We start from the raw sequence: 27,311 nt of genomic DNA, 5'->3' as shown, positions 1-27,311 counted from the left end.
TGGGTGTAGGTGTGAGTGCACTCTTCAGCGGGTTCCCACATTGTGCTGGGAGAGGCTCTGGGCATCGAAGACCCTGAACTGGAATAAGAGGGTTGGAAAAATAATTATCTTACTTGTTTTTTTTAGTCATCTTTTTAAAGTATGTGTATAGCTCACATTTATTTCAGTGTTTAATGTTAAAAGTGTTTTGGCTCCTCATTGAGAAGTTTGGTAATGTTTTTGTGATTAGAAATAATGCTATGAGAACTTAACCCTTGTTTATATCAATAAGCCTATGGTAAAACTGGTTTTGTTATACCTCTTTTTGCTTGAAGTCACAGTTTCCAGGAACCAATGACAATGTTAAGTATTTACTATATGACTATGACGTTTGAGACTGTGAATATACTTGAACTTATATCCACATAAGTTTTATCATTTACTAAACAATTATTTAAGTTGACAAATACATGTATTTATACATATGCCATTGTAAAAACATATTTGGATTCTTAATGTTGTTATCAAATCAATATGCATCCTTTTCTAAATATCTAACTTTGAATAACTATCTAACTATGAATAAATACACATGAAATTCTGTTTATAACTTTTGAAATCTTTTAGAATTCATTCAGAGCCCATATAGTAAATAAGTGGAATAACATTTGTTGAATGCCTCTCTTTTATGAGACAGCCTTCTCTTAGGCAATACATATTAACACGATTATGTTTAACCCACAGAGCAATCCTGTGAGACAGGCAGTTTTATCCCCATTGTACTCTTGACGCTCATTGAGCTTAATTAACCTGCATAACATAACCCAGTTGGTAAATGGGAGATTACTACTGAGATCTTCTTAAATACTGTGGATAATGCTAAATTAAAAGTGAAATTCAGTATTAATTGGTGAAAAAGCAAATCATTAGGACTCATTTTTTTTTCCTCAAAATATTCAAATTAAACATTTCTGAAACAATTAAAAATTTATATAAATATTATTCTGGTTCCTAAATGAACTGAAATTTGTATGGACAGTGGCATTGATATAGTGTACACAAATCAGTTAATTTCATTTGTGATCCTGATTTATTTGCCTTCTTGGATCTCAGACATATAGATAATTCCAATATATACTTTGATGATTTTTATCACTGGTTACTATTTTCTTAAAAAATACATTATTTCATGTAGCTTTTGTTAGAAGAATAAAACAAATATTCACTATTTGCCCTTCATAATCCCAAATATATAATGTAATGAGAAACTTTCTTACAGTTCAAACTCTCTTTCAAAGTTCTTTTTCTGTATACAAATTTTTGATAATCCCTTTCCAGTTAATCATTGGTTTGCTGAAGTATCTGACCTGTTTAAACATTTCGTACGTGTTAAAAGTCTTTTCTCTTGATATTTTATTTGCTTAAACCACTTTCATATGCCGTGTTTCACTCCTGAGTTTAATTTTGTGTATAACTTGTTATTAATTCTTTGTAGTAAATAGCAGCCACTGTTTCTGCTCCATGACTGCCAGTCCGGAACTGACTGACCTACCTAAAAGAATCTGTTACTGCATGTTGAAAGTTAACTCTTGGTTTGTTCTAGTCATAGAAGACTAGAAAGTGAGACTGATGATCTTATGTTTTTGTTAACCTATACCTGAGAAGTAAGTGAATTAGGAATGAGATATGCCATTATTGGAAAGATACATAACCATTTAATTCTAGTTACTTAACATGTAAGTACAAATCATGTGGAAAACATGCTAAAGATCGAAGAGCCAAAGAAAAAAGTTCGTAAAACACTCCTTTTAAAAAATTTCCACTCTTTGGCCCAATTATGGAAGTAATGCAAGTTCATTCTAAAAAAAAGAGATTGACAAAAAGGCAAACTAAAATCACTGATTATTTCTCTACCCAAACAAAATCATTGTTAACATTGTATTAGATATTTTCCCAGTCTTTTATCTATGTGCTGACATTATGGTAGGCTAAATGATGCTCCTCGATGTTTGCATTCTAATCCCTGAAATTTATGAATATATTTCCTTAAATGATGAAAGGGAATTTGCAGAAATGGATAAATTAATGATCTGGAGATGGGGAGATTACCCTGGGGGACCTGACAGAATCACAAGGGTTCTTATGAAAGGTGGGCAGAGGGAGGTTTGACTATAGGAATGAGAGGTGTGACGATGGAGCAAGAGATTGGGTGGATAGGAGCAAGGATCCATGAGCCACAGAATGAGAACCCTTTAGAAATTGGAAAAGGCAAGGAAATGCATTCTCTTGAGTGCTCCCTTGAAGGAACCACACCTAACAGCTTGGTAAGACTCATTCGGACTTCAGAACTGTAAGAGAATAAATTCATGTTGTTTTAAACTACTAAGTTTGTGTTTATGTTACAGCACAATAAGAAACTAACATACATTTTGTGTGTGTGTGTGTGTGTGTGTGTGTGTGTGTGTGTATTTGTTCTCTAAACATGGCATTATAAAAGAGATATTTCTCAATTATTCTTTAATTTATCCTTAATATTTTTAGGCATGTCATTATCCCTTCTCTTATAATCATCAGCATGTCATAGTTTTAAGATAATTTTATTCATTATTTTTTTCCACATTGGCAGTTTTTAAAATAAAATTTAAATGTGTTTTACTTTAAGTATGAAATCTGCCCACTGAATAAATGTGTAAGTATACACTATTGTATTGGTAACTATAGGGACACCATTGTACAGCAGATCTCTAGAAATTATTCATCTTTCGTAATTGGGGCTTTAGGTGTGTTGATTAGCAACTCTCCTTTACCCGGGCAACCACCATGCTGCTCTTTCATTCTATGAGTTTGACTGTTTTAAACCCCTCATGTTACTGTGTTCATGCAAGTATTTGTCCTTCTGTGACTGATTTATTTCACTTCGCTCCACTTCTGGTATTTATTTACCCAAAAGAATTGAAATGATGTCCTCGAAGAGATAATAGCACTCCATTGTTAATTGCAGCACTGTTCACAATAATCGAGGTGGGGAAACAGACAGCTTAAATGTACATCGATGGGCGAATGGAAATTCTGCAATATAGGACATGAATGAATCTTTAGAATAGTTAAGCACTTTTTAAAAATGCTCTTTTAAACATTTTCAATGTGAAATAAATTTCAGACTTAAAAAATATTGCAAGTATTTTTTATGACCTCGATCCTTGAAAAAGCCTTGGAAAATTATTTTATAGTATATCCCTCAATTTGTATTTGCCTGATACTTTTTCATGATTAAGTTCAGGTTATGCATTTTTAGATAGATACCATAGAAGTGATGTGTGTCTTTCTTAGTGTATCCTATTGGGAAGCTTATAGTGTCAGTTGGTTTCATCATTGGTGCTGTATCTGTGATCACCTGTAAACGTTCAGTGTCTGCCAGTTTCTCCACTCTGAAGTTACTGTTCCGTTTTTGTTTTTATGACTACATTGCGGGGAAATTCTTTGGGATTATGTAAATATCCTATTTCTCATACTGCCATCCACTATTTTTACTGTTCATTGATTATTCTTACCTGAAAGAATTATTAGCATACTTGCCACATAGTGATTTTTCTATTCCATCATTTCTTCTACATTTATTAACTATGAAGAAGAGCTTCCCCTTCTCCTTCATTTGTTGTTTATTCACTTATTCGTTAATATCAGTTTGGACCCATGGATATATATTTTATTTTATGGATAATAATACCTGACTAGCATTATTTATTTTACGGCTAAAATTGCTGTAGATGCGGCCGTTGGGAACCCCCTCAAACTGGCTCCTGTGTCCTTTTGACATACATGCTTCCATAACTTTATGAATATTTCCTTATTTTCTGGCACTTCAAGATATTTCAGACTCATCTTGTACTTTTCCTGCCCTAGCCATGGAATTGACTATTTTTCCAAGAAGCCATGGTACCTTATATTGGAGAATGACATTTAGTGACAAAATCTGGAAGCTAAGTGTGCTCATTGGTTCTGGGGTATTATTTTTTCTTTCCTTAAAAAATACGTTATTGTAAAAAATTAAATCACCAAGTATATTCTTATTTTATTTTTGTAACTCTCTTATCTTGCTTTAAACTGCTTCTATCCTGGAACCTGGCTGTCCCCTAAGGGAATTGAGACTGTTTTTTTCTTTCCCAGTGTTGCTACTTTAGAATCTAGACATGGGAATAGTGTCTGCTTATTCCCTTTGACGTTGACAAATAATTGCTTTGCTTTACCTGTTTGAAAATTTCATCTCCTTTAAAGTAATATTCCTTTCACTGAAATCCTGTGCACTCTGTTTATTATTTTATTTATTTAATACTTTTTCACCTGCCTAATTGTCTTTCTCTTATTACCTCTCTTGACATCATTCTTGATTTAAATTTCCACATGCCCATTAATTATCTTGTATTCAATTCCGAAAAGACTTACAGAACTCAAACACTCTATACTCTTATGAAAGCTTTCTTGTAAGCAAAGAACATGCATTGAAAGGGGTCTGAAAATTTTAGATATTAAGGCTATCTAAGTACTTACAGTTATTAAGGCAGTGTTTTTGGGGGGTGGGGAAAAAAGGCATAATCAGCAATGCAATAAAATAGCCCCAAGGTAAGAACTATAAATATTTTTATATTTGCTCACATACTGAAATTATTTATTATTTCAGTAGCTTTTTAGTTGTTTTATATTTCTTGGTAAACAATCTGATTTTAGACATAAAAATGTAACAAAATTTTTCTTCATTTCTTCTAACTTGAGTTTCGTCATCTATTCATTGCCAGATATTTTTCCTATGATGTTTTCACATTGCATTTGACTCTGACTTGTAGTATCTGTATGAATAATTTTTTTCAGGATGAGTATGTAGATAATATACTTTGAGGGCTTTTCTGAAAATTATTATTTTTTTTCTATGTAGACAGCATGGCTGAGTATACATACTCAATAAATATTGCTCCAGTCTTTTGATATATATTGTCTTTTGATATGTATTGTTACTTAAGAAAACTTGGCAGAATTTTCTTTGTGAATAACTCATTTATCTGTGTGAATGTGTGTGTGGCTGTGTGTGTGTGCACGTGCGTGTGTGCACATGCCCACATGGCTGTGCCTGGATGTCTATAGTGTATTTTAAATAACAGCTTTATTGAGATATAATTTGTATTTCAAAAATCTCACCCTTTTGAAGTGTCCAGTTCAGTGGTTTTTAGTATATTCACAAAATTGCGCAGCTGTCACTAGTATCTGATTTTAGAACCTTTTCATCACTCCTGGGAGGAACTCAGTACATATTTGCAGTCTCTCCTCACCCTCCCCTTCCTTTAGCCCCCGGCAGCCTACTTTCTGTCTCTATGGATTTGTCTATTCTGGCTTACCATATAAAAGATATCCTGGAATATGTGGTCTTTAGTGAACGGCTTATTTTATTTAGCATAATGTTTGCAAGGTACATGTTATAGCGGGTGTCATTACTTCATCCTTATTTGTGGCTAAATAATATTCCACTGTATAAACATACTGCATTTTGTATGTCATTCACCACTTGATGGATGTTTGGGTTGTTTTGACTTTTGAACTCATGAATAATGTATTATTTTAATCTTTAACAGAAGATTACAATATTGAGGTTTTAGTCTTCAACAGTTATTTTTCTCTCATATATTTAACAAATATGTGCTTCTTTTCAATTTGTTATGATGTCTGTTTTAACAATGTTAGTCATGCATATATTGAAAATTTCTATGTCTCTTATTCCTCTTCAGTGATTTTCATCTCTGTTCACTATGGGAGGCTTTTTCAGATTTAGCCTACATAGCACTGATTCAGTCTTATGTTGTTATAATTATTTTATTTTCTGATTCTATTATTATATTTAATTTTGCCATTATATCATTACTTTTTTGTTTCTGTTTTGTTTTTTACAGTCTTTACTTATTTAGCTCTCTTTTAATTGTAGTCTTCAGTGTTACTAACTCATCTTTCATCTTTAATTTTGTGAGGTTTTTAGATTCTCTTTTTCCTTTAACGCATACTGCATAGATATTTTAAATGACTAAACACTTCACTCATTAAACAATTATATATCCTCACTGTATTATTGATTAAATCATTTTCTTTTTCTCTCCTTGTTGCGCAAGTCAAACTAACGTAACAAAAAATATCGACTTTTCTTTTCTCTTTGTTTTCATGACTTTGTTTCACTTGTACAGTTAGTATTTGGAGCCAACATATGAGCAGCCTCATTTTCACCTTAAATTCTAACTGACTTCATACAACTTGAGAGAGGTGTCAAGAAAAGTGGCTCTTTTTTATATACAAGTACCGAATCCTGTTTGTTGTACCTTCAAATATATTCCCTGTATCTGACCTTGTCTCATGACCTTCATGGCTGTTATCCTTGCCACCATCACCTCTGGCCATAGCCTCTTTACAAGAATCATAGTTAAGGCTTATTCTTTCTTTGAGATTTTGTACTTGTTTCCTCTGCCTGGATTATATTTTCTCTACTAAACTCCATAGCTTAGTCTCCTACTATCTTTGGTCTTTAAATATTTCTTCTGAAAATTGTAAGCATACTTATATCCCAATAGCAATTTCTCTCACTTTTACTGGTTTGTTATTATCCAAAACACTTACCATCACCTGTTATACTTTACACTTAAATTATTTATTGATTTTCAATGTCCAATAGGCCATAAGTTGAATGAGGACAGACATTTTAATCTTTTTTTGTATGTCCAGTACCTAAAACAACACTGGCCCATTGAATTTACCTCTGCATTTTCTGGCAGTCAGATGAAAAGCGGAAATGTGACCTATTGCATAATTCTCATTGTCATGTATAAGAATGCCTATAAATTTTTAGAAAGACAAAGTATTGCCTTACACTAAATGATACAAGAAATATATAGGGCGGGTCTTGTAAAGTATATAGTAAGCATCATAAAGAATGAAGCCTCGATAATTTTAACAATAAATCCAGTGATATTATTCTTATCTTTACTTTTTATTTCAATAATGTTTATTTGCTGAGGGCATAACACGGAAGGTATGTAGCCAAAAAAGAGAAGTCTTCTATTTAAAATAATTTGAAATATTTTTGGAAAGGTGGTAGTTTAACATTATTAGTAATCCTTCACTCTCGCAAAATGTGGGAAGCTACTCATCACCTATAATGTTCAAATGATTCACCTTGGTTTACTCATTATACATGGACAAAATTGAAAGTTGTTTACTCTTGTATTCTTTTTATCAGTTGTTACTGAGAATCACTTCTGTAGAATGATGTTTACCATAGTCACTTTAAAATTGCTGAAAGTAAAATTTAGCACAATAATAAAGGAACAAGTAAATTCATTATAGCATATTATGAAATATTATTTAGCCATTAAAATTCATTTTTCAAAGAATTTTGATTTTCTGAAAGTAGGATATCAAAATGTCTGCCTGTCTATCTTTCTATATACAAAATTTCAACTGGAATAAAATGCACCAAATGTGTTCTTTTTTTTTTCTCTAGTTATAAGATTATAGGTGACTTTTATTTTATTTTCTTACTTTTGTGTAGTTTCCAGGATGTCTACAGTATTTGTAGAACTTTCATAATAACAACAGAAGTAATAAATATAATTTTTAAAGAATTAGGACTCCTTACAAATCTGTATTTTTCTTTCTGTTGTTAATGACCAAAATTTATATTTTGCTGGTCTTAATTAGGCCACTAATAATTAATGATAATAATTTGCAGTACTGATATGCAATACATTTTCACCTGACTTTTGTTTATCTAACAGTTTTTAAAAATACACATCAGGATTGTATTTTTTTCCCCACAGACAGTCTTTTGATTGACTATCAGTTTACCTTCAGCTTATTACAGGAAGATGATCGCCACTATACTGCCATAAACTTCATAGCGAACCCAGAACAGGTGAGAAGATAATTTAACTTTTATAATATAATTATATTTATATCAAGGGATACAAAATTTTTCTCATCTTTCATTGTAATTTTACCTCCTAGATTTATCACAATGTAGGAATTTTGTAGAAAGATTAATCCTGTTAAATTTTCCTTTTTATAAGACAGGTATTCTTGTGAATCAGAATTTGGGAGATTGATATTTCAGATATTGCAAACAGTTTATATATTATTTCTATTAATTGTTCAGGCTTACAACAGTGTTTGTGTTGATAATTATGCTTGCAAACTGGGAGTAGTCTTATTTGAAAAAAACTCAAATTCAAAACATGCTATATTAAATATATTTGTTTTCTTATACACTATTACATAGTATTAGGTTTTCATTGTCTTTTTTTCTAAATCTGAGTTGTATAATCTCTGGCTTTTTTTTTTTTTAAATTATTTTTATTGAGATATAATTGACCTGTTAAGTAGTTCAGCATACTGGTTTGATACATTTATGTATTGCAATATGATTGTCATTGTAGTATTAGCCAGCATCTCTAGGGTGTTACGTAATTATTTCTTCATTGTGGTGGAGATAATTAAAAGCTAGGCTTTTAGCAACTTTGAAGTTCATAACACAGTTCTGTTATCTATAATCCTATGCTGTGCATTAAATCTCCAGGGCTTATTTGTCTACTAGTTGGAAGTGTGTACCCTTAAACAACATCTCCCCAATTCTCCTACCCCTCAGCCCCTGCTAACTGCCATTCTACTCTGTTTTTTCAAGTTGGGCTTTTTTAGAGTCTACATAGAAATGAGATCATACAGTATTTGTCTTTCTCCGTCTGACTTACTTAGCATAATGAAATGCTATCTTCTTTAAGCAACTTACTGCATCAGTGATATAATTTTACAAGGTTATGAAGTTTAAACATAAGAAAAATTACTTAAAAATAATATTAAGACCAAACCATCAATTCAGGAAATACTCTTAGGTTTGTTTAAAAATAACACGTGTATATTGCCATCTATCTGAAACTTATAAGGTTAAAAAGTTTAAGGGCTGGAAATACCAACCATACATTTTATTGGATGGAATTTTACTTCTTTTGAAATAACTCTTTAAAAATGAAGATGTTTTGTGAAATATTAGAATTATTCTTTCTGTTTATTATGGTTATAACAATATGAGATCTCTCTCTTAAGTTTTTACGGGTACAATGCAGTATTGTGAGCTGTAGGTACTGTGTGATACAACAATCTCTAGAACTTGTCTTGCATAACTGAAACTATCTCCAATGAACAACAACTTCTGATTTCCCCCCAGCCCCTGGCATCTACCATTCTATTCTGTTAGACTATTTTAGTCTAACTTTATATAAGTAGATCTCATTTTACTTTATATAAATAGAATCATGCAGTATTTGTCCTTCTGTGTCTGGCTTACTTCACTAAGTGTAATGTCCACCAGGTTCATCTATGTTGTCACATATGGCAGAATTTCCTTCTTTTTGTAAGGCTGAAAAAATATTCCATTGTATATAACCACATTTTTAATTGAGATATTAGTTTTAGGTGTACAGCATAATTATATGATATCTGTATGTACTGTGAAATGACAAGAAGTCTAGTTAACATCCTTCGCCATACACTGTTACAAATATTTTTTATTGCAATGAGCTCTTTTAAGGTTATTCTCTTAGGAAATTTTGAATATACAATACAGTATTATTAACTATAATTCCCATGCTGTGCATTGTATCCACATGACATTTCTTTTATAGCCAGAACTTTGTACTTCTTAACCGCCTTCACTCATTTTGTCTACTCCCACCTCCCACCCCGCCACCACTAATCTGTTCTCTGGTCTTTTTCTGTTGCTGGTTTTTGGATTCCACATGTAACTGAGATCGTGGGGGTATCTGTCTTTTTCTGTCTGACTTATTTCTGTTAGCAAAATGCCCTCAAGGTCCATCCATGTTATTGCAGTTAGCAAGATAGCCTTCTTTTTTCAATCACCATTTTTTATCAGTTCATCCGCTGATGGACAGTTATGTTGCTTCCATATCGTTGTTGAGCATGTGGATGCATACAGCTTTTCTAGTTAGTGTTTTTGGTTTTCTGGATGACTACTTAGAAATGGAATTGTTGAATCATATGGTAGGTCTACTTTTAAGTTTCTGAGGAACCTCCATACTGTTTTCAATAGTGACTGCACTGGTTTACAATCTCACCAACAGTGCACAAGGCTTCCCTTTTCTCTACATCCTCGCCAATGTTTATTTCTTGTCTTTTTGATTCAGGTACGAAGTGATATGTCAGTGTGCTTTTGATTTGCATTTCTCTGATCGTAGTGATGTTAGCACCTTTTCATGTACCTGTTGACCGTCTGTCTGTCTTTACTGGAAAAATGCCTATTTGGGTCTTGTGCCTATTTTTAAATCAAATTGTTTGATTTTTTGCTGTCAAGTCGTATTAGTGCTTTATATATTTTGGATATTAACTCATTGTCAGATACATGACTTGCAGTTATTTTCTTCCATTTGTTTGGTTGTCTTTTCCTTTGTTGTGCAGAAGCTTTTTAGTTTGTTGTAGTCCCACTTTTACTTTTGTTGCCTTTGCTTTTGGTGTAGAATCTTAAAAAATCATTGCCAAGACCAATGTCAAGTAGCTTGCACATTTTCTTAATCCTTTCATCCATTGATGGATATTTAAGTTGTTTCTGTATCTTGATTATTATGAATAAAGCTCCAATGTAAATTAGACTGCAGCTATCTTTTCAAGATCCTGATTTTAATTCTTTTGGATGTATACCACAAATTGGGATTGCTTGATCATATGGTAGTTCTATTTGTAATTTTTCAAGGATCCTCAACACTGATTTCCTTAACAGCTATACCATTTCCCATTTCCACTAATAGAATACAAGGGTTCCAATTTCTGTTTTTTTTTATAACAGCCATCCAGATATGAGGTGATATCTTATTGTGATTTTAATTTGTATTGTAATGCTCCACTTTCATTTCTGATTTTACTTTTCGAATCTGCTTTCTCTTCTTTTCTAGTATTGCTACAAGTTTTGTCAGTTTTGTTTACTTTTCAAAAAACTAACTCTGTTAATATTTTTCTGTTGTTTTTCTACTCTATATCATTTACCTCTGCACTAATCTTTCCTTCTTTCTGTTTTGATGTAGTTTGTTCTTTTTCTTTTCATTGAGCTTGTAAAGAGGCTGTTTATTTCAGATCTCTGTCTCTCTTTTAATGTAGGCTTTATAACTATAAGTTTCCTCTTTGAACTGCTTTTGCTGCATCTCACAAGTTTTGGCGTATTTTTTTATTTTAATTTCCCTCTAGATATTTTCTGATTTTCCTTTCAATTTCCTTTTTGACCCATTAGTTCAGGACTGTGTTGTTTAATTTCCACATAATTGTGAGCTTTCCAGTCTCCTCCTGCTATTGATTTCTAGTGTCATTTCATAGTGTTCAGAAAAGATAATTGATAGGATTTCAATCTTCTGAAATTTGTTGTCTTGTTTTCTGATCTAATGTATCATATATTCTGGAGACTGTTCCATGTGCACATGAATAATATGTGTGTTTTGCTGCTGTTGGGTGCAGTGTTGTTTATATATCTGTTGGTTATACATGATCTGCAATGTTGTTCAAGTCCACATTTTCCTTATTGGTTTTCTCATTGAATGTTTTATCTGTTGTTGAAAATAGGGTTTTGAAATTTCTTACTGTTATTCTGATTTTGTCTGTTTTTCCCCTTCAATTGTGTCAGTGTTCATTTTATATATTTTGGTGTTCTCATAATGAGTATATATATATTTATAATTACTATATCTTTTTGATGAGTTGATCCTTTTGTCATTATATGATGTTCTTATTTGTCTATTATTAAAGTTTTTGACTTAAAGTCTATTTTGTTTATATAATTATAGCTTTATAATTATAATTATAATAATTATATATAATTATAATAATTATAATAATTATATAATTATTAATTATAACATTCTCACTTTTGTCTACCATTTGCATGGAATATCTTTTTCTGTTACTTCACTTTTAGTCTATGTGTGTCTTTAAATCCAAAGTAAGTTTTTTAGACAGCATATTGTTGGGTATTTAAAATTTAGTCATCCACTCTGTGTCTTTTGATTAGAGTTTAATCCATTTATGTTTGAAGTAATTACTGATGAGGGAGGACTTAATATTGCCACTTTGTTCATTGTGGCTCTCTGTCGTATAGTTCTTTCGCTTCCTTTTATTCTTGCTGTCTTCTTTTCTGTTTCGTTGATTTTTTTCTTGGCAGCGAGATGCTTTGACTTTTTGCCTTTTTCGAATGTTCTTTATGTATTGTCTTGGTGCTTATTATGAGGCTTACATACATCTTATAGTTACAACAACCTGTCTTAAGCTGATAATAACGTCATCACATACAAAAACTCTGTACTTTTACTCCTCCTCCCTACTTTGTTGTTGATGTCACAGCAGTTTTGCATTTCTTTTGAGTTACATCTAGGAGTGATGAATTCCCTCAGCTTCTCTTTGTCTGGGAAGGTCTTTATCACTCCATTTTTATTTTATTTTATTATTTTATTAATTAATTAGTTTATTTAATTTTTTTTTTAATGCAAGGCAACCCTTGGTTGACCTCACAGATCGCAAGGACCTTGTCAGCTTACAATCCCTTATTTTTTATTTTTTACGCCTACAGCACCTGGTCTTCCTAGGTGGTCTCCGATCCAAGTACTAACCAAGCCCAACCCTGCTTAGCTTCCGAGATCAGACTGGGATCGGCCTTGTTCAGGGTAGCATGGCCGTGGACTTTATCACTCCATTTTTTAAAGGATAGTTGTAATGAGTATAGTATTCTTGGTTTCCTTTTAAAACTTTGAATATGTTATCTGCATCCCTCTGGTCTGCAAAATTTCTGATGAGAAATCCACTGGTAGCCTGATGGGGCTCCCTTTTTTGGTGACAAATCACTTTTCTCTTTGTGCTTTCAAAATTCTCAGTCTTTGGCTTTTAACAATTTGATTATAATTTGTCTTGCATTCATTTTCTTTTTAATTTTTTCTTTGCATTCATTTTCTTTTTAATTTTTTCAGCTTGATGAATCTCGATGTCTGCTCATCTCAGATTTGGGCAATTTTGCCCATTATTTTTCTTGCTCCTTCCTTCTGGGACTCTTATAATATGAATATTCATTTTTCAATGGTGCCCCATTGGTCCATTAGGCTTTCATTACTCTTTTTCATTCTTTTTTCTTTTTGCTCCTCTTACTGGATAATTGCATATGATTTGCCTTTGAGTTCATTGATTATTTCTTCTAAGTTTTTTGTTGAAGCTCTATATTGAATTTGAATTTTTTAGTTAAATTCTTATATTCTGCTCTAGAATGTCTATTTTTTCTTTTTTTATAGTTCTCTCGCTGATATTTTTATTTTGTTCATGTGTTTTTTTTCTTGGTTTCATTTAGTTATCTTTCTGTGGTCTCTTATTACTCCCTTATAGCTTCTTTAATACAATTATTTTGAATTTTTTGTCAGGCAATTTTAGAGCTCCATTTCGTTAGGGTAAGTTACTGTATATTTACTCTCTTTGATTAAGTCATATTTTTCTGATCCTTCATTTTCTTTGTAGTTTTGCATTGGCATCTGTGCATTTGAAGAATTAGCAACTTCTCACGGTCTTTATGGACTTGCTTCAGCAGGCTTCCAGTCAGTCCAGCTAGAGATGCTGGGAGCATCTCACATCTCTTCTGTGGATGATCATACTCCACTCCTATTCCTTCCTCCTTGCGGAATTGTGTGCATTCTTTCAGTCTTGAAGAGCTATGCTGGCCTCAGTAAACTGCTCACCCCTTTACCTAGGCTAGTACAGTGAAAAGTCAGGATGTTGGTGGCACATTGCACTTCTCTTCCTCCATCCTTGGGGAGAAGTTTTAGGGTCATGAACCTTCTCTCGGTCTCTCAGCGCAATGCTGGCTATAGCGAGCGATGCATTCTTTTTCCTTTTGAGCAGTGCACAGAAAATATAGGATATTGGTTACGTGTCCCATTCCTCTCCCTCCCTCTTGGGTAGAAGTCCGAGGGTTGTATGCCTTCTCCCAGCCTTGCTGAGTAATGTTGGCTGCAGTAAGCCACTCACTTCTTTTCTTTGTTTTTAGCTACCATGAGTTGCCTATGCTATCCTTGTTCTCTCAGAGCCCTGGATAGAGTGAGATAAAAACAGGTCCTTTGCATAGTGCTGTGAAGTCCAAGGATGTTTGATGTATGTTATACTCTCTTTTTCCTCATAGGCCGAAGTACGCTCTCTGATGCTTAGTTGTACTGGCCTGGGGGAGGGGCTTATGTGGGTAAAGTGAAATTATTCTTCTTATGCATTATGATGTGGCTGTCCTTGGTTTCATATTCATCTTTGATACTGCTGCTTCTGGATTTTGGTCCTGTCATAAAGGTATTTGGGTCCATGTATCTTTGTTAAATTGGCGTTTTTGTTGGAGATGAGGGTGGTACTTCCTATCCTGCCATCTTGCTGATGTTACTCTCTAGTGCTTTACTCTTATTATATATTAATTCATGTTGTTAAGTCCATAGCATGTATTTTAGCATTTTTTCAAACAGATGAAACCTCAAAAGATATACTGACATTTGCTAACTTTTTTCCTCTAAAATATTTTATTGGACTGTCCAACGGATAATATAATCTTAAATTTTTCTTTTTTAGTAAAATAAAATCCCTCCTTTCAAAGAATACAATAGTTAATTTTATGTTACTCCTTATTCTTTAGATTTTAAGGAATGCCCATATTCTTAGGAATACACGCAAAATTTTGACTTTTAAATAAGGATTTTTAAAGATGTTTAAGTATAATCTTCTCTTCATTGATGTTGTGTGCTTTTATAAAGACATTAAATATGTCATAAACTACATTTATCAGTGTGATAAAGTTTTTATAAGTGTATTATAATCACTATTGACTTATTTTTTTATTGGGATAATAGCGGCATAAAATAAAGCTATCTTCTGACTGGTTTTAGGTGTAAAATTCAGTGACATTAAATATATTTACAGTGTTATACAACCATCACCACCATCTATCACCAAAATTTTTCATCGTTCCAAACATAGCCTCTGTATTCCTTAGATAATAATTCTTCATTTCTCCCCTCCCTCCAGACCTTGGTAACCGTTATTCTGCTTTCTGTCTCTATGAATTTGTGTAGTCTAGGAACCCCATATGTATAATCATATAATATTTATCCCTTTGTATCTGGCTTATTTCACTTAGCTTAATGTTTCCAAAATTGATCCATGTTGTAGCATGTGTGAGAATTTCATTCTATGCCATTGACCTCTTGAATATTTAATAGTAATTCCAAACTTGTAGAGTTCTTTGAAGGTATAAGAAATTAAATATAAGCAGGATATCTGACTCAATGTGGGTGTGAATAATATTTCTTCCCAGTATTATCCATACACATAGGTCCAGGTTAGCCATAATTCTAGTTTATTTCTCTCTTGACTGTCCCCTTCTTCTTCAATTTCCAGCAATCCTTGAGTGCTTCCAAATGTCACAAGTTTCAGTTTTACTTTCTATTATCTTGTCCAGTTGAAGCCAATAGACCAGACACATGTTCTTTGAAAGTATAGGATGCTAAATTGTCACTTCTAGCTAGTGATTTCATGTGAACAATTTCTGGAGTAGTTTCCTATATAACATGATCTTGCCTAACTTATCCACATCTAACCAACCATGTTCTAAATGACTGATTTTGTCATTTGTTATGGTAATAATGGTATTAGTTCTTTCAGTCCAGCGTGTTTTTCCTTGACCCTTCTATGCATTTTATAGGGCTTTATTATGGTAGTATATATTTCAGTAATGCCTAATCTTGGAATTGATAGAGGATGGAATAAAAATGCAAGAAGAGTTTTATAGTTTTCTATATCAATTAGAAATTTTTTGTGAACTTTTTTTTTTTTAACAACAATAGCAGTTATTCTCATATTTCCCACACCCAAAATAAGGCACACACAATTAGGAAGATATGAGTTCAAGGTAAAAATAATTACTTAAGCTTTCTTAGGGATCCACTGTTTCTACCATGTTTTGTTTTTATAAAAAAACAACTATTTTGACCCATTTCATTAATAATAAAAAGGCAACCCCCTCTCAGACATTGGCAAGCATGCCCTCTTTCTGAGTCCCCTGGTAAATATGAAGGTGAAGAAGGAGAGGGAAAGAAGACATTCTGTGTCACCAGGCCTAATAATATCAAGAACACTACCATTGTCAGCACTGTGGCCTGAAACCATGCCTTTTTTTTTTTTTCATTGAGAAATTCTTATTTAATGTTCACAAGAAATTCTTTAGAGTGGTCATTATACCTCCATTGTAGATATAAGGAAACTGATGATCAGGAAGGACAAGTAGCTTCCTCTAAATCGATCAACACGCATGTTCAAGAGCTAAGATTTGAACCCAGGGTCATTTGACTCAACCATGTATGCTGTTCGTTAATTTATCTCATTGCCTCAGAAACGTGATTTAATGAATATGAAGCAATAACTGGTTTTCAGATCGGGTTAATTCACTGTGATGACGTAAGTCAATATTTGTTACGAGAAGTGTTTCTTCTTTTCGTTTCTGGGTTTTCCATAATGCAATATTATATAAATGTTGAAATCGATGTTGCTTACCACACCTGAACAACATAATCTGCTGAACAGACATATCAGTGTGCTTACCTAGAAGCATTATGCATTTATTACTAGAGTCATTAGTAGTGGCATTATCTTGAATCGGTGTCAAATGTTTTCACTCATATTATCGAAGTAACAAGGTCTCAAGAAGTTTTACCATTTCGTGGTATATATTGTGGAAGGTATCTTAACAGCTTATCAGTAGAACTCAATAAGTTAAATTTCCTACTTACTTTCATGGCCGTTTATGAGTATGACTGATGGATAATGCAGTATCCTTCTGAAATATTGTATATACTTAAATTCCTAGGCTTTATTTTCCTTTGATTATTTTAAATTCTCAGATGCTATCTCTGCAGTATTAGTGAGCACTACTCTGGAAAATCTGTGTGACCATCATTCAACCGTATTGTAATACATTTACTTTTGCATGCTCTTTTGAGATGACTGTTCTTCTCGAATCTATGTTTTCTTCCTGGAAACTGAAAAGAGTGTCTTCTGATAGTTATGGAGCATTACTAATAGTTCTTCATGGAGGCTCAGCTATCACTCTATTTACGGCAGTCGTTAAGAATAGATGCTATTTGGAGGCAAATATTGGGTCTTAGTGTATCTTTTAAATGGGATGACTATCACATCATCCAGCACCCTTTGCCTTTTATGGTGTTCCTTTCTATTCCTATCCATCAAGAGGGACCATGTCTTTCAATCAGTTTCCTCTTAAGACTTATAGCAGATATGGGAGCTTAATTGCTTACAGGCTTATTTTCTTAAGAGCCACTCAGAAAACTGGAGATGTATGTTCTGTTGACTTATTAGTTTTATCTTATTTAGAAAAAAATAGTCATACTAAGAAATTTGTTTATTTATTTATTTAGTAACCAGGTCTCACCTAGCAAGCAGTACAGCTTTTTGTACGGTCTTTGTATATTTAAAACACAGCACAACACACTCAGTACCTGAAGCTAAACTTATTCAATATAATTATCATTCTTTGAGTTTCTGCAGGACTAAATAGTAGTGATTATACAACTTCCTGTGCCTCATTTCTTCGTGTAAGATAATAACAAATAATATTTAAAGAAATCTTTTAGACATTTGTTTCCTTGAAATTACATGGAAAGGGTCTGTATTTTAGTAATGAATGACAGAAAACAGGTTGACTGACATAAATTCTTCAGTGCTTCTCTGTACAGATGCTTAAACGATGTGATCTCTTTTTTCTCCAAGTAGGTTCATCATTTTTGCCTGAAAGTATTAGTTTACATTAAGTACTTTTTTAACTAGAAAAAGTGTGTATAATAATACAATATGCACCTCCTAACAAGAAGTTTGTCTACAAAATAGTCTTATATTGCTGTAAAATTTTTGGACTAACTCAAACCTGAATCATTTAAATATTATAAGCAAAGAGACTTAAAATACAAGTATTGAATTACAGCAGCTTCTGGTTTACATACAGAAGGACAATTTTTAGTAGATAAGATAAATGGGAACCTTAAATTTACCTTTGAATATATCCCCTATTTTTTTTTAAAGAATATAATTGGCAACTGTACTTACTTTAATATTGACGTAATGTATAGAGTTTGAGAAAAATGCCTGGATATAATTAGGACATCGAACATGTCTATCTAATATAATTTGATATTTTTAACTATAACATTTTCTTTCTTGGTAGTCAAACAAAAATTTGGATATTTCGATTAATGCATCAAACAACTTTAATCTCAACATTACCTGGTCAGTTGGTTCAACAGGTAAGAGACTCTCGTTGTCATTTGTCTTTCACATCTGTTCCTATGTAGAAGATGTTCTAAACATGACTTTTCACTATTAATTTAAATAATTGAAATTTTAAAAATATTATATGCCCAATCGTTGTGCTGTTTCAGGTAAAATAATAAGTGGCATTATAAATAAAGCTTCATTTCTTTGTTAACTTTCTCCCTTACTCAAGTAAAATTAGACAGGTAACAAATATCGTACACCACTTAATGTTTTAAATAGCAGTGTTATAAATTGCTATGATTTTAATTAAGATATATTACTTCTTTAATGACTAAGGAGACTGAGATTTCAATTATTTGATTTATTACTATAAATTTAATTGTTAACCTTATGTTGACATAAAACAATAAATTTCTTCTGTGAATACTGATGAATTAACAACTTACCTATTACTTTCAATCTTAGAAATATAACTTCCCCACCCCTGTCAACTTTGGTGCTGAGAGAGAATTTAAAAAACCCCCTACATTTAATATTTTTTCTATAATAATGTTTATAAGTTGAAATTGTTGATTTCTAAAAAAAACTATAAGAAGAAACACAAATATGTATGCTGGATTATGATAAAGTATGCTCACATTTTTTATATTTACATCTAAGATTCTAAGAATCTTAGAAAATTCTTTTACTTTCTCTTTTCTATATCAAAGATGTACTGTTGCATAAAAGTGCTGGAAACTTTTTATTGAAGAAAGAATTTCATATTTGATTTCTGAAAATTAAGTCATGCTATTTTAATATGTTGAATCATGGAAACATGGAATTCAAGAGTATTGAGGTCATTGGCTTCCAGAACCTACATTACATATGAAAAAAAATGCAAAATTCAAGCAAACACATAAATATTTTGTTAATATAGTGCAAACATATAGTAAAATCTTGGAACCATGAGTTTCATTAATTAATAATTCATGATAACTTGTACTATTAATTAGAAATTTACTCCTGTGTAATAAATGGACTCTACAAGAGTTTTAAAATTTGTCAACAAAAATATATAAAACCTCTGTAATCACTTTAGAACATTGATTTTAGTATGTAAGAAATCATTTGTAGCTTTCAGATACCCAGAACCAAATGTCTGAAATCTTTATTAGGTTGGGAGTTGGAGGCAGATCTTTATTTTTACAAAAGCATCCAAGGCAATTTTGGAGGAATGATCAGTTAGGAATTAATTTGGTTGCTTAGTATACTAATTGTAATTATTTTTACTGTATGTTAAGGAGCAGGGCTTAGTAAGATTGTTGGAAATGCTTTATTTCATTTAGTTAATTTCAGTAAATATTGAGTACCCAGTTTTTGTTTAAGGAATTGAGCATTTAGTTCATGTTTTAAATTATAACTTCCTCCCAATTTATTCAAACTAGTGATGGTTTAATTTGTGGTATGAAAAATAAATTGATTTCTTCTCCATTTTTTAATTTAATTGAGACATGTGAACTATGGCCTGATTTATTGTAAAAGGCTCTGAGGAGTTGTAAGTAGAAAGAACTCAGTGTCTGGAGCCACATATACCTGAGTTCCAAAGAAGAATTTACTACTTGGTAGCTATAAACTTGAGGCAAGGGCTTTAATCTTTCTGGAGCTCAAGTTTCAATTTGAAAAATAGGGATGGAACACCTCTGGAATAAAACTGTTATTAAAAACGAATATATAGTCTCTAAGCCAGTGCCTAGTACATAGCACTTAATCAATGGTATCATTTAAAAAAAGTAATTTTTATACTAAATCTATTTCATCATATTTATGACAAATCTTATTTTTTCTGTCATTTTAAATTGTAAGCATGCATTTATTTTGATAATTATGTTCTTGTAACTACAGTTATAAAAATAAGTGAGTATAATATATGTTTTTAAGTTCATAAAGATCCCTGTTTCTTAATGTGAATTATTTAATTTTGTTGTTATTATTTACATTTTAGCTGGAACAATATCTGGAGAGGAGACCCCTATAGTTTCCAAGACTAATATAAAGGAATACAGAGATAGTTTTTCCTATGAAAAATTTAACTTTAGAAGCAATCCTAACATTACATTCTATGTGTATGTCAGCAACTTTTCCTGGCCTATTAAAATACAGGTAAGTGTTAACAGTACTAAATCTAGTGACCTTTGAGTATTTTCTTACAAAAAGAATATAGTTTCTTTCAAAGTGATGATATAGAGTTTTATATTTTGAACAATATGAAAACATGTATTGATCCTTGATAAAAAGTTACATGAATGTTTGTGAAGATTTAATGTCTCCATAATAAACCATGCGAATAATATTCAATCAACCAAAGAATATACTAATGTTTAATGAAATTGTCTTGTAAAAATGTGTCAAATTTGAAATAACTAGATTATATGGGTTTTCTGATTAATCGTTTTCTTTAACTGAGGGTTAAGTAGATATTCTTTTCTTAAAACTCAAATTGAAATTATTTGCTGTGTTTAGTAATCTCAGTTTTGCTTTATTATATGCTGAATGTAATTTAAATTTTCATTGAAAATTTAGGATTAGCAGTACTTAACAGTTCTTTAAGATCCACTACATCTTATTGTTGATATCTTGTATAGGGGGGGTTATTGATGATGATGATGATGATGATGATGATATTGATGTGTGTGTGTGTGTCTGTTGTATGTTTCATTTTTACTGTGTTTAGTGATAGGCTGCTAAAGGCTTCAGATTTATTGCTAAGAAATGTTTAGGATGTTCCTTGTATCTTAAAATTCTCATGATTCGTGCCCTTAATTTATGCTTTTATGAAAGAAAAGCCTATATTTTATAATGTTGGGATTTGTTCATTCATTCTTTCATAATTGATGGTTTGATTAGATTGAATTCAAATTAGTTTGTTGAATAACTCGTATGTGCCAAGCCCTGTGGTAGGCCAGTTTGTTTTAAAATCTTTTTAAAATTTACAGATCATTCTTTCTTTTTTATATTACTGAATGACAGCTTATGATCTGTGACTAGGAATGTATGAATGTTTTATTTATATTGATTTCTACATGATTTGTGGGAGAACTGGTTTCTAGAAATCATATGTTTACTGAAAATATTCTTTCTCTTTATAAAGTTTATTTGACATCTGAGGAAATTACTTAACTGTTCAAGAAATATTAGTATAAATTACTACTAATTAAATAGTAATGAAAATTAATTTGGGAAATTTATATCTTCATTGTATACTGGTTGATTTAAATGCTTATTTAGCTAGAAAATGCCAGAAATAGATCCATATAGTTTAAAATTTTTTTGACATTGAGGATGCTAGATGTATCATTTTATTTTCTAAGATTAATATAGAAATATTAATTAGATTTCACTTGGTTTTATTCAGATTATGAATGAAGATGACATCATTCATCTATAGAGCTTATCAAATAGTAATTAAAATTGGTATAGTTATATTTTTAATTGTTTTATGCTTTTATTTCTTGGTGATCTTTTATTTTATTTTTAAACAAACAACTTTTGAATAGTCATGAACATTTAATGGTTAGAAATTAACTTTCTAAATTGGATTTTTTTTTTAAGGACCTGGTTTGATATCAAACCAGAATTTGTGTAATAAAGTTGAAATATTCCACTATCCCCAAATAATAAAATGTGGAAAATAACTGTGATGGTTAAGATAGTTAGGCCTAATTTCTACTCTTTGATTAATATCATTATGAGGACTATATTATATTAAGGTACAGTAGTATGTGTGTTTATTTATACGACTATAATAAACTTTCAATTATTAAACATAAAATAGTAAAATTATTTCCATTGAGATTTATTTGCAAATAGAATCGAATTACATTCATTGAATTTTTGAATGTTTAACCAATCTTTCTATTCAGGGAGCTCCACTTGGTCATTTTGTATTATTTCTTTTACATATTGTTGGATTCGATTTGTTAAAATTTTTCTAAGAATTTTTATAACTATCTCATTGAGGGTTATTAGTCTGTAGTTTTCTGTTCTTGTAATCCTTTTTTCTTTGGTATTACAGTACTACTGGCCTTGTAAAATAAATTGGGAAGTAGTCCTTCCTCTGTAATTTTCTGAAAGAATTTGTGTAAAATCGATATTATTTATTTCTTAAATTTGTGGTAGAATTCGACAGTGAATTTTCTTTGTGGGAAGGTTTTAACCGCAAATTTAATTTTTAAAAATATACTTATTGCTTTTCTGGTTGTCTCTTTCTTCTTGAGTGAGCTCTCTGTTCGGTGTCTCATTTGTGTCTTCCCCATTTCACCTAATTTGTAGAATTTATTGGCAAAAGATTGTTAATAATAATCACATATTGTCTGGTGATATCATCTCTTTCATTCCTGATACTGGTAATTTGTTTCTTTTTAATTATTACTTGATATCAATAATTTCTTTTCTTTATTCCCTTTCTTCTGCTTACTTTGAGATTAATTTGCTCTTCTTTTTCCAGTTTCTTAAAGTTTTCTAATTTCCTTTTTGATTTTTTCCATGATCAATGGATATTTAGAAGTGGGATATTTAATTTCCAACTATTTGGGGAATTTTTAGAAATGTTTCTGTCACTATTCTCTAATTTAATTCCAGTATGGTCACAGAAAATATTTTGAATTATTTGAATTCTTTAAAATTTATTGAGACTTATTTTTATGGCTTATTATGTTGGGCAGAATAATGGCTCCAAAAAGGCCATTGCATCCTAATCTCTGGTACCTGTGGCTATATTATGTTACATGAAAAAGGGGACTTTGAAGATGTGATTAAGGATAGGACCTTAAAATGATTATCCGGGAATATAGGAGTGGATCCAACCTAATCACATGAGTCCTTAAAGATAACCTTTCATAGCAGAGTTCAGGGTCAGAGGAAAATGTACCTACAGAGGAATGGCCAGAGAGAAGCATCACTGCTGGCTTTTGATATGGGGAAAGAGAGCCTCTGGCCAAAGAATATATTCTCCAGAAGTTAGAAAAGTCATGATTCCTTCCTAGAGCCTCTAAAACAAAAAAGACAGCCCTGCTGATACCTTGATTTTAGTCCAGTAAAACCTCTGTCAGATTTCTAACATATAGAACTGTAAGATACTAAACATGTATTGCTTACACCACTAAGTTTGTGGTAATTGGTTAGCACAGCAGTAGAAAATGAAATTGAAATTGTTCCTTGGCTCATTAATGCTCTGTTTTTGTTTTTTAATTCATTATTATTTTTTTCTCTCTCTTTCATTTTGCATATTTTCTCTTCCTATATCTTCAAGTTCACTAAGCTCTTCTTTTATAGTGTTTAATCTAATATTAATCCCATCTAGTGTATTTTTTATCTCACATATTTTTTATCTTGAGATTTTTTATTTAAAAAAAATCTTCCATGTCTCTATTTCACATACTCCATGCTTTTTCTGCCTTCTTGAACATATACATTACAATTTTTATAACTTTTAATATCAAATTTTGCAGCATTTTATGTAATTTCTGAGTTTCTGTTGTTTTATTCTGCTTCTTTTTATGGATCATATTTTGATTAAATACCAGGCACTCAGAATTTTACCTTTTTTGGGTGCTAGAGTCCTGTCAACATTGATAAAGAGATTTTAGCTTTGTTCTAGGATGGAGTTAATTCACTTAGAAAGTTTTTGACCTTTTCAAGGCTTATTTTTGTGATCTGTTAGGCAGGAACAAAGCAGCGTTTAGTCTTGAGTTGATCTTTCCACTCCTGAGGCACTGTCTTCTTGGTATGCCACTCTATGACACATGAATTACAAGGTTTTCCACTTTGACTGGTGGGATCATAAGCTCTTCCCAACTCTACGTGTGTTTTGAGAATTTTTTTCTCTGCTCCTTTTAGTCCAGTCTTGCTAGTGGGATAAAACATTCTAGCATGATAATAAATCTTGTAAATTTTTACAAATAATGAAATCTACAAAATAAAAAAGCATAGTAATGGTTGTAATATACTAAGTATCTTCTGTATTTCATTCATCAGTGGCTAATATAAAGTAGTGTTTCTTACAAAAATGGCAGGTATTGAACATTTTTACAAATTTTTTGGCTACATTTTCAAGGAGATATTTATTGAGTTTCAATCACATACAGGACACTCTTCCAGAGGATAAAATAGTATACAAATAGTGTAGAAAGTAGTCTCTGCCATCATGTAGCTCATAAAATGTATTCCTCGTCATTCTTTCAGTTGTAGATTTTAAAAATCCAGCTTAGTTTTAAAGTGAAAAAAGAGACATTATAGGCTTAGAAAACTGGCATCCCGAGGAAATACCTTTGGAAGCTTCAGGAACTCAGCATCCTCTCCTTTGATCATCATATCTAAAACTGTATCCCTTGACATTCTTTAGACAGTGTTATGCAAATAATTATTTAATTGCTAGTGTAATGGGTCTTTCTCTGTCTCTAGTTTCTGTTTCACTTGTTAAGTAGTTTATTCTATTTTAGTCGGGTTTATAGCATCCTAATTTAGTCATTCGAGAGAGAAAATGGAAAAGACTCAGATTCTTTATATAGGTCTCACAGACATATTTTGGTTTTGTGTAGGTCATAAAAATGTCTGTGAGCCTTTCACTTTGGCTCACATTCATGGGTGTGAATGGTACCTATGAATTGGAGAGTCTAGATATTATATATCCACCTCTGTGACTATTACAGAGGTAACACTGAAGTAGGAAAGTTTCTCTGAGAGGGTTATATTGAAGCAAGATTTTGAAGGATGAGTAGGAGTTCAGCAAAGGGACATGACACATGAGAGGATTCTAAATCATAGTGAGTTTTCAGAATTATGAAGAATTTTCATCAAGGAGCAATATAGAATTTTAATGGCTGGAAAACTGGTTGCACAATAGAAAACCAATGGTATAGGATGATTGGGGTGGTGGTGTGCGTGGGTAGTGGTGGAAAGTGGTGAGGATATGTGGCTGGAAAGTTTCTTTAGAAACAAATGATAAAGTGTTTGCAGAGTTAATCATCAGGTATACATTTTAGAAACAAAATTTGGACAATCGTCTGGCCGAAGCGTTAGATTGGAAAGCATTTTATGAAATTTAAATCTAAGTTGTGTTTATTATTTTTTTAATTTGACATTTAAAAAAGAAATAAGACTTTTAAGAAAGCCAACTTAATAAGACTGTCATCTACAAGATGACATACTGACATATTCTGAGAGAGGATGTTACTACTCTTACAGAACTTTCTTACAGAAATTTACTGTTATTTCACACATAGTGTGATAGACCTGTCTAAATGATCAAAGAATTTTAAAATGCCCACACAAAGAAAGGAATTTTCTTTTCTAGGACTATTTCAGAATTAAAAAAAATTTTTTTTGCACCATCTTTTACTTTCAAGTCAATGAATGTTAATTGTATGCCTCGTGCATTGAGGAACTGCACTGCATATAAGGAAGAAATATATAGTTACATCCATGTTCTCAGAGAATTTATAGTTTATTCCTCATTCTACTGCAGTCTGATTTCTACCCAGGCAGCTCCTTTGAAACCACTAAGGCATCGGTCATAGATACCTTATAGACACTTTTCATTTTCTTGCTTTGGCCTTAGTTGACCTGTCAGCGGCATTATTTGTTCCCTATGCCACCATATTGTCCTGCTTTTTCTTCCTCCATTCTCACCAAGTTTTATTTACTTTAAAAATATTTTTTCTATTATCCCTTAAATCCCTGTGTCCCTCAGGGCTATATCCTGGACATTCCGCTCTTAGACAACAAACACTCTGTTTTGGTCTCATTTACTATGATGGTTTCAATGGTCACTGCATATGCACATTATTTACAAATCAGTGTTACCAGCCTAGACATTGCTTGTCAGTTCCCATGTATCTCAGACACCTACTTACCCAGCACTGCTCATCTCAGGACGTGGCACGACCCGCACCTTTTTGCTCAAACCACAGACTTGGGTTTTGATTGTTGGCCTCAATCTGTTCTTTAGTAGACAGGCGCACAACACACACACATTTCATTAATCCGACTGACAGTGTTTCATTTTTTTTCTTTTAAATATCTGGTGAATCCATTGATTTATTTCCCAACCACCTACTGCCAAGCTAGTTTAGACCACTATCACATTCTTCCTGGGCCACTGTAGTACCACGTGACTCTTCTGCCCTAAGCATTGTTTTCCTTCAGTCCTTTCTCCACGCTGCAATCAGTATTGTATTTCTAATATGCAAATCGAATCAGTTCACACTCTCTTCTTAATACTTTCAAAGGCATCTTATAATCCTATGATCAAGTTCAAACTGCTTAAGATGGCTTATAAAACCCTAACAAAATCTAGTCTTGTCCATGAGTTTGGCCTCATGTCTTGCTACGCCTCCTTTTGAGCTCTTCAACCTAATAATACCATACGTCCTTCAGTTCTTTGAAAGTATCAGGCTTTTACTCTACTCTGGGCTTTAAGATGTGCTCTTTCCTTTATTGTTGTTCTTCTTTTCATTTGTCTAGATTTTACTTCTCTTTCTTTCTTGGCTTACAACAAACATTTATTTTCACACTTCTGAGTCTGCAGGTTTATTGCAGTTCATCTGTATTAATGTGTACATTCTCATTTTTACTGGATGTAATTAGATAAGTAGATTATCTAATCAAAGCCTTTCCTTGGATGTTAAATCTGAGGATAACTTAATTTCATTAGGTATGTCAAGCCCACCATTAAGGAAGAAGTATTGCATTCATATGTGAAACCATTACCTAAACAGTTCTCTGGGAAGACTTGTCTGATAATTGTTCTATGTCTTATAGGGTCTCAGTTTTACATGTAGTAGGCAAGGTCAGTTCCTGGAGAGTCAGGATCCTTAGCGGATTTAGGCACTTTGGAGAGAGTGATTCACTCGCATGTTGGGTTGGAGACAGAATTGGTAGAGATGAATTTCTTGGATTTGGTTTCCTAGCCTCAGTATAGAAGA

General features: G+C 32.1%; 2 protein-coding genes and 1 pseudogene across 13 annotated transcripts in view; 1 reads left to right on the top strand and 2 right to left on the bottom strand.

Annotated features, from left to right (window-relative positions):
* The window catches only part of ATRNL1 (attractin like 1), a 627,375-nt gene that overhangs the window by 181,752 nt on the left and 418,312 nt on the right, over positions 1-27,311 (top strand). For 11 of the 12 annotated variants that reach the window (XM_039871115.1, XM_039871112.1, XM_039871111.1 and 8 more), the window contains 3 exons: positions 7,827-7,921; positions 18,299-18,377; positions 20,333-20,490. In XM_039871115.1, the coding sequence (XP_039727049.1) occupies positions 7,827-7,921; positions 18,299-18,377; positions 20,333-20,490 (332 nt within the window). Of the gene's footprint in view, positions 1-7,826; positions 7,922-18,298; positions 18,378-20,332; positions 20,491-27,311 lie in introns of those variants that run through there. The other variant, XR_005654640.1, reaches the window with a different exon arrangement.
* Positions 1-27,311, bottom strand: part of LOC120609742 (translation initiation factor IF-2-like) — a 449,818-nt gene that overhangs the window by 183,672 nt on the left and 238,835 nt on the right. The window lies entirely within an intron of this gene.
* Positions 12,614-12,733, bottom strand: LOC120610037 (uncharacterized; annotated as a pseudogene).

This window comes from Pteropus medius, unplaced genomic scaffold, assembly GCF_902729225.1.
Source record: "Pteropus medius unplaced genomic scaffold, Ma_sr-lr_union100, whole genome shotgun sequence".
Taxonomy (NCBI): domain Eukaryota; kingdom Metazoa; phylum Chordata; class Mammalia; order Chiroptera; family Pteropodidae; genus Pteropus; species Pteropus medius.
Note: the sequence above shows the minus strand (reverse complement) of the source record. Positions and strands in the feature narration are given on the sequence as shown.